General features: G+C 36.6%; 1 protein-coding gene across 2 annotated transcripts in view; it reads right to left on the reverse strand.

Moving 5' to 3' along the window:
* Positions 1–20,959, reverse strand: part of LOC149798763 (signal peptidase complex subunit 2-like) — a 41,572-nt gene that overhangs the window by 11,181 nt on the left and 9,432 nt on the right. For both annotated transcript variants that reach the window (XM_089957641.1, XM_089957640.1), the window contains 2 exons: positions 20,050–20,133; positions 6,648–6,808 (listed from right to left, as the gene is read on the reverse strand). In XM_089957641.1, the coding sequence (XP_089813767.1) occupies positions 6,648–6,808; positions 20,050–20,133 (245 nt within the window). The remainder of the gene's footprint in view (positions 1–6,647; positions 6,809–20,049; positions 20,134–20,959) is intronic.

The raw sequence follows: 20,959 nt of genomic DNA on the forward strand, positions 1-20,959 counted from the left end.
CATCATGTCCAAGCTAGCGCAGGTCGAAGTGGTGGGGTTAAATGAACACAATTTTTTTTTCAGTTACTTAATCTTGCCATTGTATTATTTGTTTCCAATTTACACTTAGCCAAATTTGAGCTTAGTTTCTGTTGGTACTGAATAGGATTCTATTTTCATTATGAAGAAATTTCCAAAGGTTTGTGATTCCAAAAATGTTGCAAGTGTTTTGTGCTTCTCACTCATTTCTGCACTTTCACCCATTTTTCACAAGATCTACATTCTTAAAACACAGAGTACAACTTGTACTAATCATCCTGTACTTCTCTGAACCAACTGTAGTCAGACAACCACTTCTCAATGAACATACTTTCCATGCATGAGGAAACAGAATAAATCTAACTGATTTATGTTGGCCATCTAATATTATTAACTGGACAATTGCTTCATCTTTTCAGATTATTTTTTTTCCTTGACCAATTGGAACATTTGTATTGCAAACTGAAAAATTGCTTGTTCTTTTCCCTCATGTGGGAATTTTTTTCACAACTAAATGGAACATCAATCTGCCACTTTGAAAAAGTAATGGCAACAGCAACTGGATATGTATAATGTGAGCTACAATTAAAAGTTTGGATACAGTAGTAACCATGCGATGCTAGCACTTGGCGCATTTCAAAAAAATTGGTGCATGTTATTTATTATTTCCGACCAAAAACTCACTGATTTCTTTTTGTGGAAGGAAGTCCTGATCATATGAAGTTTAAGGTCTTTTCAAGGCAAACCAAGGGAAAGGGCATGTAGCTCAGTGACTCGGCAGGTTGAGGTAAGTGCTTTCAGAAATCAAGTCTTGTTTGAAAGCTGACTGATGGATGTGGATGACAGGTACTTGGACTTGGATGAGACAGTTTATGTGAACAAACAGTGGAGATTAAATTTTTGGAATAATGTGAGTGAGCATGGTCTGGATAGATCAAAATTGGACATTAAGTCGGAAAGGTCCTTTCTGTCCCACTTCGCTGCAAAAATATCTATCAAAGGGCACAAACTAGACGGAAAGTGAAAGGAGGGAGAGACCACTCTGTGTGAAGCAGTTGCCCTCTCCTTGACAATGAGTTGGCTTAAACATTCAGCTGTCCTGGAATCTGGCAGACCTAAATATGTATCTGGTATTGGGCACCCCAGCAAAGGTAATCCCACACCATGACACAAATGTCAGGTGATTTCATCGCTCCCTGTTTCAGGTGGTAAATGACTGCTACTGATTGTCTGACAATATTAGGCCTGTATATCCATTCAAGTGTTGTACCAAATTGTTGTATGCACTAAGGATGACTTTCCAGAAGACTGGTATGAAGAGCCATCTCTTGACATGATGACTTGCCAATGACCATCGTAAAATCAGACGAGTGTGCTCCCCAACCCAACAGACTAGCATCTGTACAAATCATTATTGGCTGTGGGTTTTCGAGGGGTATTCCAACTGTTAGTCACTTCCTGTCTTGCCACTGGAGAATTTAAGTTCTTGATGTGGGTTGACATCACAATATTCTGATACAGATGGCCTGTGAAAGGTCACCATTGGGACAGAAGGGCTATTTGTAATGTATATCTACAGGGAACCAAGGTGTAAATAATCTGCTGATGCACTGAACAGGCCATAGAATTGAAAAAACTCCCTTGCTAACATAAACGTTTTATTTGCAATACTCTAGTGAAGAATATTATATCAACTTCCTCACTACCTGACTTTGTGTCCTTGGTTAATTTTTGTTTTGGTGTTAAGAAGGCTTGGAAGCAATCATGCCTGGGATTCAGTAAGCCATATCATCAAGGTCATGAATAGGGCTTCTCACCACATCATGGCTAATGCCCTGATGGCCTCTTGTAAGATGGACTTCTGTCTAAAGTAACACCATGTGGCAGCATTCTACAGCCATATTTTCGGCTCTCCCCTTCTATTTGAGGGAGGGTTGAATTGAAAGGACAGAAAACAGAATGCATATGAGTTGCCACTACATCAGTATATCAATTCCATGTTCTTTCTTTCAGCCTCAACACAAGCCCTTGGCCTTCACATGTATGCCCTTGGCCTTCACATGTATGCCCTTGGGCCTTCACAATGTAAGCCCTTGTACCTTCTCAATATAAGCCCATTGGCCTTGACAACGTCAGCCCCTGGGCCTTTACAAAAACACTAGACTGTGTAATCTATTTAGATGGAACATCCTTCAAAGAAAGTGAGCAAGTCTGGTTTTGGTCCAATATGTCAAGAACCTTCTTACCTTCAAGAGCAGCCCACGGTTGATAACAATAAAATGTGAGAAGTCGGGCCCTGTTCCCTCTCTACATTGAGTTTTTTCACACCCCAAAATCTTGTATGCTTTGCTCCCAAAAACAATGAAAACATCACTCGTGCAATCAATTATATATATATATAATTGAAATTTAAATAAATGCCAACCATATTTTAAAAACAAGTTACAACTAGATCAACTACCTAAGGAATGAACATGGAAAATTTCACCAGTAAAAATGCATGTTGAGATTCAAAGTCAAATGTGACAAAAACAATGGCAAGATAATTTTTAAAATATCGATAAATTCACCGGAGTTTACATAAATGTTGATTGAACTACAAAATAAAAATCTGTAATTAATGTACCACTGAAAAAGAAATGTGGCAATTCAATTTAAGTCTGACATGCAAATTTAACTAGATTTTTGTAAGGAGGATATCTTAACACATATATAACAGCCACCTAGCAGATAGAAGGGGAATTAACCTGCAAGAGTTGCTTCCCTTTGTTCAAATCCTATCTATAGACAGAGAGACATTTTCCATTGTTCTGATTTGGCTGGATTTGGAGGTAGCAAAGAAAATTATCCTTATACTTTGATCAGGTAATTTTTTAGTGGAGATATTTTAAAATATATTATTGAATAGACACAGTTAAGGATGATTACTAGTCATCATATCATAGTGTAATATTAATTTATACTGGTTTGTCAATATACCAACCCAGCACTAATGAGTGTTGACCACTGAGAAGATAAATATACCAGATGCATTCTAACTACTTCACCTTTTCATCAAGAAAAACTGTTCAATGTTCATTGCTCCATCTTTACAATGCTGTTCACAAAAGTGACCCACATCACAAGTTAGGGCACCTTTATCTTTGCTAGGCAAAATTTGTCCATCCCCTTCATTCCACATGGATCCTTGACATTTGTAGCTTGCACAATATATACCAATTTGCTATCTCAGTGTGTGTGATTTGGATTTTTAATGCAGCTTTAACAATTTTTCAGTCATATTGCTACGATGTCTGCAGTATGACAGTTTATAGTGATGTCTAGCACTGGGCATCATGCCACAGACATGTAGCACGATGTCCCACCCAGTCACATTATCCTGACAACAGGCCGACCAGTCCAAACACTAACCTCTTAATGTCGAGCGCCAAGCGAGGCAGCTGTAAATACCATTTTTTTAAAAAGTTTTTGGAATGACTCGGCTGGGGATCGAACCCATGACCTCCCACATCTGAAGCAGATGCTCTAACCACTAGCCCACCGGAGAGGTGCTCTTTGCTATCTGACTGGATGTAGCTGGAAAAAAAACTGATCCAGTCAGATTCGTTGTTAGATTTACCAAGGAAGATGCTATTAGTTGGAACCATCAAATCTCATTTATCTGAATTCCTTAAGGGACCCAAAATTATTTGGACAATAAGAGACAAAAGTGGCCCTGACGTCCTTCACCCTGACAGCTAACATTTCTGCTCGTGAATGCAAATTCACACACATTAAGATCCACAGCCAAGGAAGCTGTGGTGACTCAGTGGTTGAGGTGTTGGACTTGTGACTAAAAGTGTGCAGGTTCAATTCCCACCATCCGATCAGCTCTGGTCCTCCTAATACACAGTGATCTTGGTCATAGCTGAACTCATCTGGGATCTTGATGAAACAAGCTTACATATCAAATCTTATCAGAATTATGTCCCCAAGCTTATCTGATTCCTATGCATGAATGTTGCTTATAATCATGATCGCCTGAGGTCTTGTATATCATAGTTACATATATTTTAAGCGTTTATCTTCCAAAAGTTTTGTACAATTCTTAACTTTTACATTTGTAGAACTTTACTTTTATTTGGTATCATATAGCCATGTCTGTGCCAAAATGCATTCATACACAACAGATAATACAGGGGGCCCCCGAGTGGCCGAGTGGTCTAAAGCGCTCTTCGTTACCGATCACTGCCATCTCACCTCTGTCTGCGGCGGTTCGAGTCTAGGATTCAGCCAATATGGGTATGTGAGAAAGCTTGCCAGTAGCTTCTCGTGGGTCGGTGGTTCTTTCCGGTGTTTTCCCAGGTTCTTCCTCCACCATTAATACTGGCCGCCATGTATAGCCTATCGTGTGCTGAAAAATGGCATTAAACCCCACAACAACAACAGATAATACATGCTTGCACAACTGATTTAATAAAACGTGTTCAAAAGTATAGCCAATCAGATGAAAGACCACCTTATTAACATGATCTTTAATCAACGAGCTAAAAAAAACAAATGGATGTCTGAATGAAGAAGTATGAGTTGTATCAATTCTGCATGTTATAGGAGAGCTATAGCAGCTCAGTTGGTAGAGAATCAGACTTATAATCCAAAAGGTAGCAGGTTCAATACCTGCCCAAGCCAGACCATGCTGGCTGTTTCAGGATGTCTTTGTTTTCTTATGAGCCACAGACTATGAATTTATTTTCTTTGTTAAGCAAAATGTGTTAAGACAATTTTAGCTTCTTGTAAAATAAACTCCTAAGTATATTGTCATGTGTGACCATCTGTTGTTGTTGCTATTGTGAGTTTAATGACATTTTCCAGCACTATAGGCCATATATGGTGGCCATTATAACTGAAGAGGAAGAACCTGGGAAATCTCCTGTAAAAGTCAACGACCTATGGGTAGTTACTGGCAAGCTTTCCCACACACCCACATAGACTGAACCAAAGAACGATGAGGACAGAGATGAGATAGCAGTTATTTGTAAGTGCAAGTGCTTTAGACCACTCAGCCACCAGTGCCCACCATGGGCCGTCTGTAAAATGGCATAATTATTAGTGATAATGACACTTCATGTATTAACTAGCTAAAAGAAGTACATTAGTTTTATTTATATTTATACAGTTACAGAAGCACCTAAGTCTGATTAGTACTGACAAACCTATAAGAAGTACTTTTAGTTTTATTAGTACTTAATACCATCCCATTTCCTTATACTAAATAACAAGCTTACTGAGAGCTGTCTGAAGTTTTGATTCAAGGGCATGCTTTGAATTTTGTGTACCTAACAAATTCAGTATTACCAGCATGTACATGTCTGTTATGATACTGTATCACCTAAGTACTAAAATATGGCGTTAAACTCCACAAAACCGTTTAAAAAAAGCCAACCATGTATCAACAAGACACAAGTTCTCTATCACATGAATGACACCGTCTAAAACTTAACTGATTTTCCAGTAGAACTTTATGATTGAAGTGTATATTACATGAATACTGTAAACCTGTCCTGCAAGCAGTTTTCATATGGATAAGAATGGATACCAATAATTGCTCACATCATCTTTTGCACTGGTTTTGAAAACGGGTGTAATCTTGGCACATTCCCCACATCCTGAGTACTTTTCTTCAATTTGGTTTCTTAAGTTACACTTTCAGCTATTGATAGTGCAGCAACTCTTTAAAAATCTTGACACAATTAGATCTAATCCTGCATTGAGAAATCTTGACCCAATTAGATATAATCCAGCTTTTCGATAATCTTGACCCAATTAGATCTAATCCAGCTTTTAGAAATCCTGATACAGTTACATCTAATCCATCTTTTAGAAATCTGGACTCAATGAGACCATATCCAGCTTTTAGAAATGTTGACCAAATTAGATCTAATCCAGCTTTTAGTAATCCTGACCCAATTAAATTTTATCCAGTTTTTAGAAATTTTAACCCAATTAAATCTAATGCAGCTTTCAGTAATCCTGACCCAATTAGATTTTATGCAGCTTTTAGAAATTTTGACCCAATTAGATCTAATCCAGCTTTTAGTAATCCTGACCCAATTAGATTTTATCCAGCTTTTAAATTCTGACCCATTTAGATCTATTCATACTTTATGAAATCTTGACCCAGTGAGACCTAATACTGCTGACATTTTAACATCCAAATTCAGCAGAAATTTGAGTACTTTTACTGTCATCGCATACTGATTAGTGATAGGAAATTTCTTTGCACATTAACTACTTTTGATCCTCAATATCTGAATCAACGTTACAACCTGTCATTTTGGATGCAATATTTTGGAAAAGATTTTATTAGACACATTAGTAGTTTCATCAGGAATATCAGCAGATCTATATTTTTAATGAGGTTTTGACACCCTATGTTTATGTTAGCCAACCCCAAAATTATTAAATATTTTCCAGATGGCCTATGGATATTTCATGTTCTTCAATAATATTTTGATAATATGATTTTTTGTCCTCCTTACAACTTTAGTTACATTGTTTCAAAGCATATCCTAATGACTAATTGTAAATCCACCTAATCGATTTTCTGTAATATAATCAGGTGTACAAAAGCGCAATCCATGAAAGGATACGATAAGACACAGGTGATTAGAACTGGTCGAGATGCAGGAAATGGATGCAGGTAGTCCCATATTAATGCAAACATTGCAAAGGCCACTGCAATTGTACAGATGAGAAGGCGAACATCCATCAGTGTGTGGTTCTCAACAAAGCCAAACTTGTCCAACATCACCTGCAAATATAAAGATCTTTGAAAGTTCCTATCTACAATGAAATAAGACTTTATGATAACAATACAATGAATCACAGGACTCTATGTTATCTGATGCTGCCACTTTTTGTTCAGACAGTCCAGATAGAAAATCATGCATTTACATGTACAAATTTTAAGCAAACAATAAAATTGTACCCGACTTTCAGCAGAATGCTACCAATGATGCAGAATATGTTATATGACCTTTTAAAAACTTAACATGGATTGTAAACGTTTTTGTCTTTTTAAAGGATGACTTCAATATAAAAAAAGGAAACTTCCATGTTGATGCAAGGTGGATGGACAGACTGGGGTGGGGGATTAACTAATTTAATTATGTAATACTTACCTGCTTTCCTTTTCTGGGATTACTAGTTGCCAGTACAAGGTAATTATTCACTCCTCTGATTGTAATGGAATTCCATGATTAACAAGAACACAAACCCAGTCGGACTCTACAGTCATAATCAACACACAGAATGTCTTCCTCATTTCACTTGGTCCAGGAGTGCATGACATCAGAGGTAAGATTGAAACTGGGAATCCTTACAACAGTAGCAGGTAAGTATTACATAATTAAACAAGAATTACCACCCAAACAAGAGTCCCTTAAAAGGACTGAATGTCCCAAATGTTTTTGCATGAATCAAAATATGACTGTTTCTCCCTTTTAAATGCTGAGTGTTAAAACAAACTGTCACATTCTTTGGTGACAAGATTTTACAATTAGCTGCTAATGTGGACATAATAGATGTCAGACTGGCACCAATTCATACTGGAACAAGCAAACATCATTAGAAGTCTTTTGATGAAAACCCATGTCAATGTTAATATCCATTCAGAGGGAGTAGTGACAAGATTTTCAAAATGACTGACATCAATACCTCATGGGATGTACAACTGACACCAGTTTCATTTAAGACCAACAGGGTATCAAAAGAGGTCTTTCGTGAAAACCCCATGATGATTATGATCATCCATTTGAAAGGAGCAGAGTTAACAATATTTTCATGCTGGCCACCATACTGGCCATAATGAGGAACACTTATGATCATTTCATTTTGACACAACCAGATACCATAAGAAGTCTTCTGATGAAAACCTCACGTCAAAATGACTTTCTATTTAAGAGAAGCAGCAATAGCAAGATTTTAAAGATGACCGTCTTTGTGGGCATACTGGATGTAAGATCATATAGATGACCTCCTTTGTGGGCATACTGAATATAAAATGACTCCTTTGTGGGTATACTGGATGTTAGATGACCTTCTTTGTGGGCATACTGAATATAAAATGACTCCTTTGTGGGCATACTGGATGTTAGATGACCGCCTTTGTGGGCATACTGGATGTTAGATGACCTCCTTTGTGGGCATACTGGATGTTAGATGACCTCCTTTGTGGGCATACTGGATGTTAGATGACCTCCTCTGTGGGCATACTGGATGTTAGATGACCTCCTTTGTGGGCATACTGGATGTTAGATCATGTAGATGACCTCCTTTGTGGACATACTGGATGTAAGATGACCTCCTTTGTGGGCATACTGGATGTTAGATGACCTCCTTTGTGGGCATACTGGATATTAGATCATATAGATGACCTCCTCTGTGGACATACTGGATGTAAGATGACCTCCTTTGTGGGCATACTGGATGTTAGATGACCTCCTTTGTGGGCATACTGGATGTTAGATGACCTCCTCTGTGGGCATACTGGATGTTAGATGACCTCCTTTGTGGGCATACTGGATGTTAGATCATATAGATGACCTCCTTTGTGGGTATACTGGATGTTAGATGACCTCCTCTGTGGGCATACTGGATGTTAGATCATATAGATGACCTCCTTTGTGAGCATACTGGATGTTAGATGACCTCCTTTGTGGGCATACTGGATGTTAGATGACCTCCTCTGTGGGCATACTGGATATTAGATGACCTCCTTTGTGGGCATACTGGATGTTAGATCATATAGATGACCTCCTTTGTGGGTATACTGGATGTTAGATCACCTCCTTTGTGGACATACTGGATGTTAGATGACATCCTCTGTGGGCATACTGGATGTTAGATGACCTCCTTTGTGGGCATACTGGATGTTAGATCATATAGATGACCTCCTTTGTGGACATACTGGATGTAAGATGACCTCCTCTGTGGGCATACTGGATGTTAGATGACCTCCTCTGTGGGCATACTGGATGTTAGATGACCTCCTTTGTGGGCATACTGGATGTTAGATCATACAGATGACCTCCTTTGTGAGCATACTGGATGTTAGATGACCTCCTTTGTGGGCATACTGGATGTTAGATCATATAGATGACCTCCTTTGTGGGCATACTGGATGTTAGATGACCTCCTCTGTGGGCATACTGGATGTTAGATCATATAGATGACCTCCTTTGTGAGCATACTGGATGTTAGGTGACCTCCTTTGTGGGCATACTGGATGTTAGATCATATAGATGACCTCCTCTGTGGGCATACTGGATGTTAGATCATATAGATGACCTCCTTGTGAGCATACTGGATTAAGATGACCTCCTCTGTGGGCATACTGGATGTTAGTTCATATAGATGACCTTCTTTGTGGACATACTGGATGTAAGATGACCTCCTCTGTGGGTATACTGGATGTTAGATCATATAGATGACCTCCTTTGTGGGTACACTGGATGTTAGATTGGCACAATTTTAATCTAGGATCAACAAGACACTGTATGAAGCCTAGTGGTGAAAATATCCTGTTGATATGAGTTTCCATTTTGAAGGAATAATGATACAAAAATTTTAAGATGGCTGACATGGTGGCCATATTGGATAACAGACTGGCACTTTCTCCATTTTGGACCAACTATACATAAGATTCTGAAGTCTTCTGATGAAAGCACAATGTTGACCAGTCAGCTCAGAGAAGTAGTAACAAAATTTTCAAGATGAACAATGTAGTGGCCGTATGGGAGGTCAGATCAATGCCATTGTTTTGGACCAATAAGACATCTTTTAGAGAAAAACCATGTTAATACAACCATTCAATCATGAGAACTAATTATAACAAGATTTTCACAATAATAAATATAATAATTAGCTTGGACTGGGGACTAGGACTCCCAGTAAAGGAAAGCACTGTAATGGAAGCAGGTTTTATATTACTGCTATTAAAAAATATTGTTCAATTCCCTTCAGATTATTCTGTAAACCTTTTTCATCAATAAAAATTTATTTCAAGATCTTGTAGTGTTTTAGTTTTAAAACCAATAGAGAGCTACTGTATTTATATAGTAAAATTATATATAGTTATTGACAAACAAGAAAATGTCCCTTTGTCTAATATGATGAAGAAATTTGATTGCCCAAAATTATTAATATAAATGTTTTTTTTAACTAAACAACTAGTATGAACTTGTTAGCAGTTATGACCATTTACCAAGGGGTTGGCAGATATATATGCAAACATCTGGCATGAACAACAAGCAGCAGTTATGACCATTTACCAAGGGGTTGGCAGATATATATGCAAACATCTGGCATGAACAACAAACAGCAGTTATGACCATTTACCAAGAGGTTGGCAGATATATATGCAAACATCTGGCATGAACAACAAACAGCAGTTATGACCATTTACCAAGAGGTTGACAGATATATATGCAAACATCTAAGCAATATAGATGAGTATATAACCTATGTACAAACTATGAAAATTCAAACGCAAATAAAACATTTTTTGAAAGAGTTGATATCAAAGTACACTTACTGTACTTTTTATGTCGACTCCAACTGCAAACAACATTATGTGACAGCAGATCTGGATTTATTTTGTCTGACCGATTAGTCCGAACAAACAGTCCCAAGTCTTTTAATTAAAGAGTTTCACAGCCCAAGTCATTTAATTAACATGTACAGCCTTAAGTCATTAAATTAACATATTATAAAGCCCCAAGTTATTTAATTAACATGTTATACAGCCCCAAGTCATTTAATTAACATGTTATACAGCCCCAAGTCATTGAATTAACATGTTATACAGTCCCAAGTCATTTAATTAACATGTTGTACATCTTCAAGTCATTTAATGAAAATGTTTTACAGCTCCAAGTCATTTAATTAACAAATTGTACAGCCCCATGTCATTTCATTAAAATGTTTTACAGCCCAAGTCATTCAATGAACAAGTTTTACAGCCCTGAGTCATTTAATTAAAATGTTTTACAGCCCCAAGTCATTTAATTAACATGTTGTACAGCCCCAAGTCATTGAATTAACATGTTATACAGTCCCCAAGTCATTTAATTAACATGTTGTACATCCTCAAGTCATTTAATGAAAATGTTTCACAGCTCCAAGTTATTTAATTAAAATGTTTTACAGCCATAAGTCATTCAATTAACATGTTTTACAGCCCAAGTCATTCAATTAACATGTTGTACAGCCCCATGTCATTTCATTAAAATGTTTTACAGCCCAAGTCATTCAATGAACATGTTGTACAGCCCCAAGTCATTTAATTAACATGTTGTACAGCCCCATGTCATTTCATTAAAATGTTTTACAGCCCAAGTCATTAAATGAACATGTTGTACAGCCCCAAGTCATTTAATTAACATGTTGTACAGCACCAAGTCATTTAATTAACATGTTGTACAGCCCCAAGTCATTTAATTAACATGTTGTACAGCCCCATGTCATTTCATCAAAATGTTTTACAGCCCAAGTCATTAAATGAACATGTTGTACAGCCCCAAGTCATTTAATTAACATGATGTACAGCACCAAGTCATTTAATTAACATGTTGTACAGCCCCAAGTCATTTAATTAGCATGTTGTACAGACACAAGTCATTTAATTAACATGTCGTACAGCCCCAAGTCATTCAATTGACATATTTTACAGCCTTTAAACTTTGTCAGATGACATTTACATTGACTTTACAACAAGCAATAACAAGTATGTATTAAGGCTCTACATTCTATTGGACAAATGTATTTCATAAATGTACAGTTTTCAAATACAAACTTAAAGGAGGGAACTGGTGCCATAGGAAAAGTTGTTGTTGTGGGCTTTAATGCCATTTTTCAGCACAAGATAGGCTATGCATGGCGGCCAGTATTAATGGTGGGGGAAAACCCCGGGAAGAACCACCGACCCACGAGAAGCTACTGGCAAGCTTTCTCACATACCCACACTGGCCAAAACCTAGACTCGAACCCATGCTGACAGAGGTGAGATGGCAGTGATCCATAACGCAGAGCGCTTTAGACCACTCGGCCACTCGGGGCCCCCCATAGGAAAAGATGTGATGTTATCACATTACATCTGGGTATCCCCCAGAGGTACAAGTCAATAATCAATAAAGCAGATAGCAAACATGGCCATGATGTTCCTAACTATCGACGGGAAAGTCGAGAGAGTAATGAGCACTACACAGCTATCACTGTCATCATTGTCATGACCATATAACAATGTTGCTGAAGCAAGATATCAGTAATATCAGTGACCAAGCATTTTTTTCTCAGGGCTTCATGTTTTCTGGGAAACATTTGACCCTCAAATCAATTGAGAAAAATGACTCTTGCTCTGATCTGTGAAAAATCTAAATCTGTCATATTATGCTGGAATTTTTGATCTGTGAAAAATCTAAATCTGTCATACTATGCTGGAATCTTCTGATCTATGAAATATCGAAATCTGTCATATTATGCTGGAATTTTTTGATCTATGAAATATCTAAATCTGTCATATTATGCTGGAATTTTTTGATCTCGAGATAAAGGAAAGCACACAATATTTTTGTCTGATCATTAAATAGTTGGTCAACAACTTTCTGTACTTAGTCAAAATTGATGTACATGTATTCCTGTATGGAGATAAATAATATATGCAAATTCAAAAGAATATCATGTCATTCTTGTCAACTTATCAGTTTGGCTGGTGATTTAGAAAGGCTTGTAATAAGATTTATCAGTTTCATTTGTAAGCTATCAGGCAATTTGAAATTTGTTGTTGTTGTTGTGGGGTTTAATGCCATTTTTCAGCACATGATAGGCATTGCATGGCGGCCAGTATTAATGGTGGAGGAGGAACCCGGGAAAACCTCCAGGAAGAACAACAAACCCAAGAGAAACTACTGGCAAGCTTTCTCATATACCCACATTGGCTGAATAATAGACTCGAACCCACGCAGACAGAGGTGAGATGGCAGTGATCCGTAACGGAGAGAGCTTTAGACCACTCAGCCACTTGGGAAATTTGTTGCAGGTTTCATAGGTTAAGGGTTGAGACAGGAGCTCAAAAAGATTCATTTTCATTCCTAAAACAAAGCTGTCATCAGACAATAAATCTCAGAGTTGAATTGGCATGTGAGCAAACAATTTCTTTGCGAATTTCAGAATAATCATTGGCAAATTTATTTATACACCATTTTCATGCAAATAATCCACTGACATATGCATGCACAGATAAGATTTTCCTTTTCCACACATTTCTGAACCTTCATCAGAGATATACTTAATATTAAAAACTGAAACCTTCGAATTGTCTGTACTTTTATTATGGACATACTCCTATTGCATGAGACTGATATACCATTGTGTATATTGTAATGGCTAAGTGTATCTTCTCTAGCGAGACTGACCATATTGTACCCCTGGCAGAGAGCCAGATGTAAATCTGTGATGCCACATCCATCTTTCCTTACAGCGCCCATTGTTAAACATGCAAGTGATTTGTTTGCAAGTTTTTCCATGTGAAATGGTTATGTATAGTATCGACTCTAAAGTGGGTCACTTTATCATTCACATGAAAATGGAATGCAAGCTGATTGCAAACAAAATGACATGCAGAATGAATGCAAACTGATTGCAGAATGAATGCAAACAAAATGGAGAATGAAGTGCAGAATGACTGCAAATGAAATTTAAAATGAATGCAAACTGACTGCAGAATGAATGCAAACTGTTTGCAAACAAAATGTTGAATGAAGTTTAGAATGAATACAAATGAAATGAAGAACTGATGCAAATGAAATGACATGCAGACAAAATAAAGAATGCTGTCTGAAGAAAACCGAAACTTCAATGCAAAATACAGAAGGCAGAAATAAGGAAGGATAAATGGAAACAGGAGGAAATGCAAGTATATGATGTATATTGATCTGAAAACCTGTTATTTTCATTATGTTACTAGATTTTCACAGTTAAAAGCCCATCTGAAGAAAATCTAGGCTTAAATGTTTCACCCCTTACAAGCTGTGTCATTTTCCTTGTAGAGACATGTAACAAACAAAAGAAATCACCATTGTTGTGGTCACATTGCCATTTTTATATTCATACATGATGAGTAACCGATTTGTTAACTTAAAATTCAAAAAACAGAATGGATGGAAGGCCATTTTGGAAAAAAGAGAAAAAATAGGGAGGATGAGAATAAAGTAGGGTATAAGTAGGAAATAAATTAGACTGAGAATATTTCAAACATTTTCTTGTTAAAATGCTACATCACAGGTTTATACAGTGGTGAATAATTCTCCTTTTCTTATATGAAATGAGTATTCTTGTACATATTTTGTTCTTGTGCACATATCAATATTCTGATGGCCCAAGAGACCCAACATCTGAAAATGTCTGAACGCAGGCTAATGATGTCATCATTGTTGGGAATTTGTATACCAAGGTTAAAATTTTGTTTAGTGTTTTTATGTAAAGTAGACTTGCCAATCCTGAAAAGACTTCCTCATTCAGGGAGTCTACAATTATCCCTACATGAGATCAATTTTCAGTAACGAAAGATCATTTACTGCAATAGTCAGTGCGTTTTAAAAGTTTAGAAAGGTCTGAGAAACAACAGTTGCAAACCTCATTGTGGCCAATGACAACATGCTAGATTTCAACTATATGTAATCTTTATCATTTTCATTCAACTGTGGAAAGCAATCATCTTTTCATCTGTGGCCAACACTCGATTGAACTGTAAGAAGCAATGTTCTTTTCCACTGTGGTCCATAATCAATTCAACTGTTGGCAGCAATCATCTTTCCTCTATGGTCTATACTCAATTCAACTAGTGCCATGAATCATATTTTACACTGTGGTCAATGCTCAATTTAAATGGTGGTATCAATCATCTTTTCCACTATGGTTAATACTCAGTTCAACTGTTGGCAGCAATCATATTTACCTCTATGGTCAATATTCAATTCAACTAGTGTCATCAATCATATTTTATACTGTTACTAAAACTCAATTCAACTGTAAACTGCAATGATCTTTTCCACTGTTATCAATACTCCATTCAACTGGTGGCATCAACCATATTTTACACTGTTGTCAATGCAATGCTCAATTTAACTGGTGGTATTAATCACCTTTTCCACTGTGGTTCATACTCAATTCAACTGGTAGCATCAATCATCTTTTCCACTGTGGTCAATACTCAATTCAACTGGTGGCATCAATCATATTTTACAATGTGGTCAATGCCCAATTTAAATAGTGGTATCAATCATCTTTCCCACTGTGGTTAATACTCAGTTCAACTGTTGGCGGCAATCATCTTTTCCACTGTGGTCAATGCTCATTTCAAAACAGTGGCCTCAATCATATTTTCCACTATGGTCAAAACTCAGTTCACCTAAACATGATCACCAATAGAATATAACTGTTTCTTTTCAAGCCTGGCCAAGTATCTGATGATTCTCTTATATGCTACCATCCTAATTGTTTCAATCCTTTTATTATGCAGGACAGCATTTCCAGATGATGCCATAACTTAAAAACAAAAATGCTGGCAATTTACGTAAACAGCATCAGTAGATTCAAGTTTCTGAGGTATCCCCTTTAACGTTAATCTGGTTCTAATATGATACATGGCTCTGGACTGACCCTGGACAAGCAGACATGTCAAAATTTTGGGAAATTTCTACTGGGTATCCGTCAATCCTAACGATCAGTTACCCAGGTAACTGATCAAAAGTAAATTGTATTAAATGTGAACCCAAACTGCTTTGTTGTAGGTTCACACATACCATTCCCCAAAAGAGGCACAAGCCTAATTTATCATTAAGTGGAAAAAGTGCAATGTCAGCATAAAAAGAGCCATCTATATATTACATGCCATAATTACAGAAAACAATGGAAAACGTATATATTTATTTGATTTTTAACATACATTTAGTTTTGCTACTTACCTGGATCTGCAGTTAAATTTTCTGTTACAAATTGGCTAAATCCAAGTGGATGAGTAGTTAATACAAGAGTATAGATACAGAAGAAATTGATAAATTGTTTATGCATAACTCACTTTAACTAGTCTACATGTCTACAGTAACTTTTGCAGACAGTCATAAAGTCCACAAATCATGACTATTGTAGTATCCTCACCCTACCATGGTTTGTCCTTTAATGACAGTCTGGTGCAACATGTTTTTAACTTTAACAAAATCCTTCTCCTCTAACATTTTTCAGTTATATAACATCCAACAGTCCCATCATTACAGCCCATCTTTTTGTTTGTTGTTTTGTTTCATGACATCTGGTGCCATTTAATTTCAAATTAGACTGGTCTGCTATGTATATAGTATCAACATAGAATGAATCTATGACAAGTGGTATCACATTCAAGAATCCCATCTCTTGGAACTGTATCATGTAAAATTAATGCAAAAATTACCATAACTACAGATGTGGTCAATATTTATTAGATTTTTTTCAGTGTTATTAAATAACAAAGATTTCCCTTCTATTTATATATTTCAGTGAAAAATTTCATTCTGTATAATTGTCCATTTCCCTCATTTTTTTTCTTCTAACATGGTATAAGAAATGTATGTTACGGTAACAAAGTTTTTGTGTTGTCTTTGCTGTGAATAAAATGTCTTGGGATTCCTGCTAATAAAAAAAAAAAAAAGAGTCCAGTAAACAAACATGTGAACCGCAGGCACCTGATTTGGGGAAAAACTAATGTGTACACGTAACTGGTGAGTGTACACATTAGTTTCCCCCGGAATCAAGTGCCTGTGATGTGAACTTCGGCCCTGACTTTAACAGCTAATACTAGCTCCAGGGACACAAACATGAGGCAAAAATGGCATTAGTTAAACCGGATATCTATATTGTGCTTTCTTTTATTTGAATTGTAGTACATACAGTAGTCCCCCTCTTATAAGGCCACCCCTAATGCAGCAGGGTAGTGGCCTTATAATGAGGGTGGCCTTTCAAGAGAGGATGACAAATGCGAATAGTAAATACATATGAAAAAGTCACATGTACATCTAATTCTAAAACATTTAATATTTTCATTAAAAAATCACATGCATGTTGTGAAATAAATGTAAAACAAACTGTGTCATCTTTCAAAAGAATGCTTGAATAACCATTGATATAGTTTTAAAACTGTCTTTATAATTATATTACAGATCACATCATCTGTCACTTTGTTGGTAACAGTCACAATTAAAAATATTCTTGTTGTCATATCCCCTGCATATATCGTTTAGTCCTTTGTTCCAATCTTCGACAACTTCATTATTAACATCAGCTGATTCTCCACTAAGGACAGAACACTTAATATTGTTTCGCACTTGAAATCTGTGCAACCATCTGTTACCTGCAGTAAAGTCGTCATATCCCAATTCATTTGACAAAATTGTTGCTTTTTCTTGTCATTCAAAACAGGATATAAACGTCTCCTGGCTCAAACAATCTTTCTTTCTCCATCCATTTCACCTTCCCACTTCTGCAGAATTGTTTCATTATCTTTCACGATATTGTTTATCTGAGTCTTCCCAACATTATAGTTTTCTGCAAGGTTCCTCAACCCCCACCCCCGGTCAGTTGAATTACTTTCACTTTCTCTTCTAAACTGAGAATTTTTCTTTTCCTCGATGACATGTTGATCTTTTTGCAGTAAGTTATTCATGTTGCCAACTACAATACTGATAAAACAATTTTGTATGCATCTAAACAAATTGCAGTGTGTTCTTAAAGGAAGTGATCTTGTCACATGATTCGTTAGTCGCAGTCTGGTACCCTATTGTTTTTATACATTTCTTTACACTAAGTGAGAGAAGCCAAAACGGCTTTGATATGTACCATTAATATCATGCAGATTTTACCTCGCGGCCGTTAGAATTCGTAATTTTGACAATTACTGTCAGTAGTAATAGCCACTAATTATCAAAGTGAACAAGCTCAACATCTTACTAAGGGAAGCCATAAAGGCTATCAAACCATTTTCCTGCTGACTTGGGTATTGTACATCGATACTGCCACTTCTCAGCTGTTACTACTGTTCAATAATTGTAATCTTAACAATTATCAGAGTGACTAAACTGGACATCTTATGATAACACAGCAGTAAGGCTAATTGGATTACATGTACTTACCCTTTTGTATGGATTAATATTTGAGTCTTTCTCGGTTTTTATGGAATAAATTTGGCTTCTCGTGAGGCGTAAATGATATAATATGAACCTTAGTGGTACACATACTTTACTCAACACTTCTTTCAGTAACGAAAACCTGACGTTGGGAAACAGAAATCGATTACTTAACACACGTTATGAATAAAATACTGGTTCTGGATACATATTCAAATAAAATGCGGCCGCTTGTGAGGGGTAAATTTTATATTATTTAACTAATATGCTGGCCACTGGTCGCGTTAGCCAGGTGGCCTTTCGTGAGGGGTACTTTTGAACACAAACTCGTTGGTGACGACAGATTCTGGCCGTAAGGAGCGGGTGGCCACTGGTCCGGGGGGGGGGCATTCAAGAGGGGACTACTGTACTTAAATTTTATTTCATCTTATATGTCTTAATCAGTACTTGCTGTTGCTGTCAATGAAAGGTATTGAACTAGATACTGTCATCAGGATCTCAAAACAAGTGTGTTTAAATTGCAAGAAGAACGGCTCATGAACCATGGACAGACACAAAGTTAGGACGGTCTAGCTTTAAATATCAGCATTGATTTTTAAATAGGTCACGCGAGAAAGGAAATTAGTGTACTCCCTTGTGTTATTATATAGTACCTGTATGATCAGTAAACTGCAAGCAACCAAACAAGCTCCTGTGATGATGAATAAATGCGCACACGACACGAGCCTCGAACTGTAATCATTATTCTGTATCTGCATTTGAAACTTGGAATAGTTTTTTTTTAACGGGTACCTGGATGCCCATTTTTCTTACCCAGGTTATTATTAACGGGCAGGTATCTGAATACCCATTGGCATCTTTATGGACAAGCCAAAATCTGTTTATGACCATAACTGTATTTTTGTATTTTTTGCTACTGTTCCGTAAGTCCCTAACTTAAGGTTTATTTCAGTAAGTTTTATGGTAAAAATCGCATTGGTTGTCAGGTCTGGTATAGGAATGGATTTGGTACCAAATATATACTTTTGTATTTAAATGTTGTGATTTATCTACATTTTTTCAACAAAATCCAAGTCCAGCAAAAAATGCCAGTATGATGAGCAGAATTATGTACAATCAAATGTATGCTCTATCTTTAGGATAATCAGGAACATCCCTGCATAAATTGGTTCATGAAATAACACAGGAATGGCCATGGAACAAATTATGCTGGTTCAATTATATTCCTCCATTATAACACAGGTATGACCATAGTATGCATTACGCTGGTTCAATAATAATTCTCCATTATAACACAGGTATGACCATAGAATGCATTAGGCTGGTTCAATAATAACTCTCCATTATAACACAGGTATGACCATAGAATGCATTATGCTGGTTCAATAATAATTCTCCATTATAACACAGGTATGACCATAGAATGCATTATGCTGGTTCAATAATAATTCTCCATTATAACACAGGTATGACCATAGAATACATTATGCTGGTTCAATAATAATTCTCCATTATAACACAGGTATGACCATAGAATACATTATGCTGGTTCAATAATAATTCTCCATTATAACACAGGTATGACCATAGAATACATTATGCTGGTTCAATAATAGTTCTCCATTATAACATAGCCAAGTACAAAGCAGTCTTGTCCATATCACATTACACTTGTAAGACTCCCCTGAACAGTGTTATAAAATAATAAGGGAGCACTACTGACTAGCACCAACAGCATATACCTTCATGTGTCAGCATCATGACATAAGGACATATGAGTATATTTTGTTGACAGTGGGTTGTATTTTATATAAGCAATAAAAGCATCTAAGTTGTGTACCTTTTTGGCTCCATCATCCAAGGCATTTTTAAGGGCTGCTGTGTCCCACTTGTCTATCTTCACAGGCTTCTCTTCAATAGACCACTGAAACCAAAAAGAACAACTATCCCGATTTTTCAAGCATATAATATAGCCTCAAGAACAACTTAATGTACAACTTTTATTTATTCAATCACCTGAGATATTACATTTCAAAGAACTTGTGTGAAAACATTAATAACAAGATAGTTATGAATAGTACTGTGAGGTGGGTTTTTTAAACAGTATGTGAAAGACAATTTTTGGAATACTGCTGCTTAGAGGCTTACCTAAAATTAGCAGATCTGCTAAAAACAGCTCAAATTAGGAAAGCCTATCACTCTGAATGGAAACAGAGTTAGGGTTAATTTAATTCTGTCTGAAAGAGGGTTAGGGCTAGTTGAATTCTGTCTGAAAGAGGGTTAGGGCTAGTTAAATTCTGTCTGAAAGAGGGTTAGGTTTAGTTGAATTATCTCTGAAAGAGAGTTAGGGTTTGGGTTAGCTGAATTATCTCTGAAAGAGGGTTTGGGATAGTTAAATATGTATGAAAAAGGTTTAGGGTTAGGGCTAGTTAAATTATGTCTGAAAGATGATCAGGGTTAGGGTTAGGTGAATTATGTCTGAAAGAGCTCAAATTATAGGAAAGCCTATAACTTTAATTGGAACAAGGGTTTGGGTTAGTTGAGCTGTTTGAAACAGCTCACATTAGGAAAGCCTATCACTTTGAATGGAAACAGACACAACAGTGTGTACAATGAAATACAAGTTGGTTTGAAGATCTAAAATTGTTAAAAGCTGTAAATCATTTTCATCCAGTCATGTACAAATCTCCAAGGATTTAAGAGAAAACTATGCGAAGATCAATAACCGAATATAACATTAAGCCCATTCA

Source organism: Sinohyriopsis cumingii, chromosome 5 (assembly GCF_028554795.1).
Source record: "Sinohyriopsis cumingii isolate HCF-2022 chromosome 5, ASM2855479v2, whole genome shotgun sequence".
Classification (NCBI taxonomy): domain Eukaryota; kingdom Metazoa; phylum Mollusca; class Bivalvia; order Unionida; family Unionidae; genus Sinohyriopsis; species Sinohyriopsis cumingii.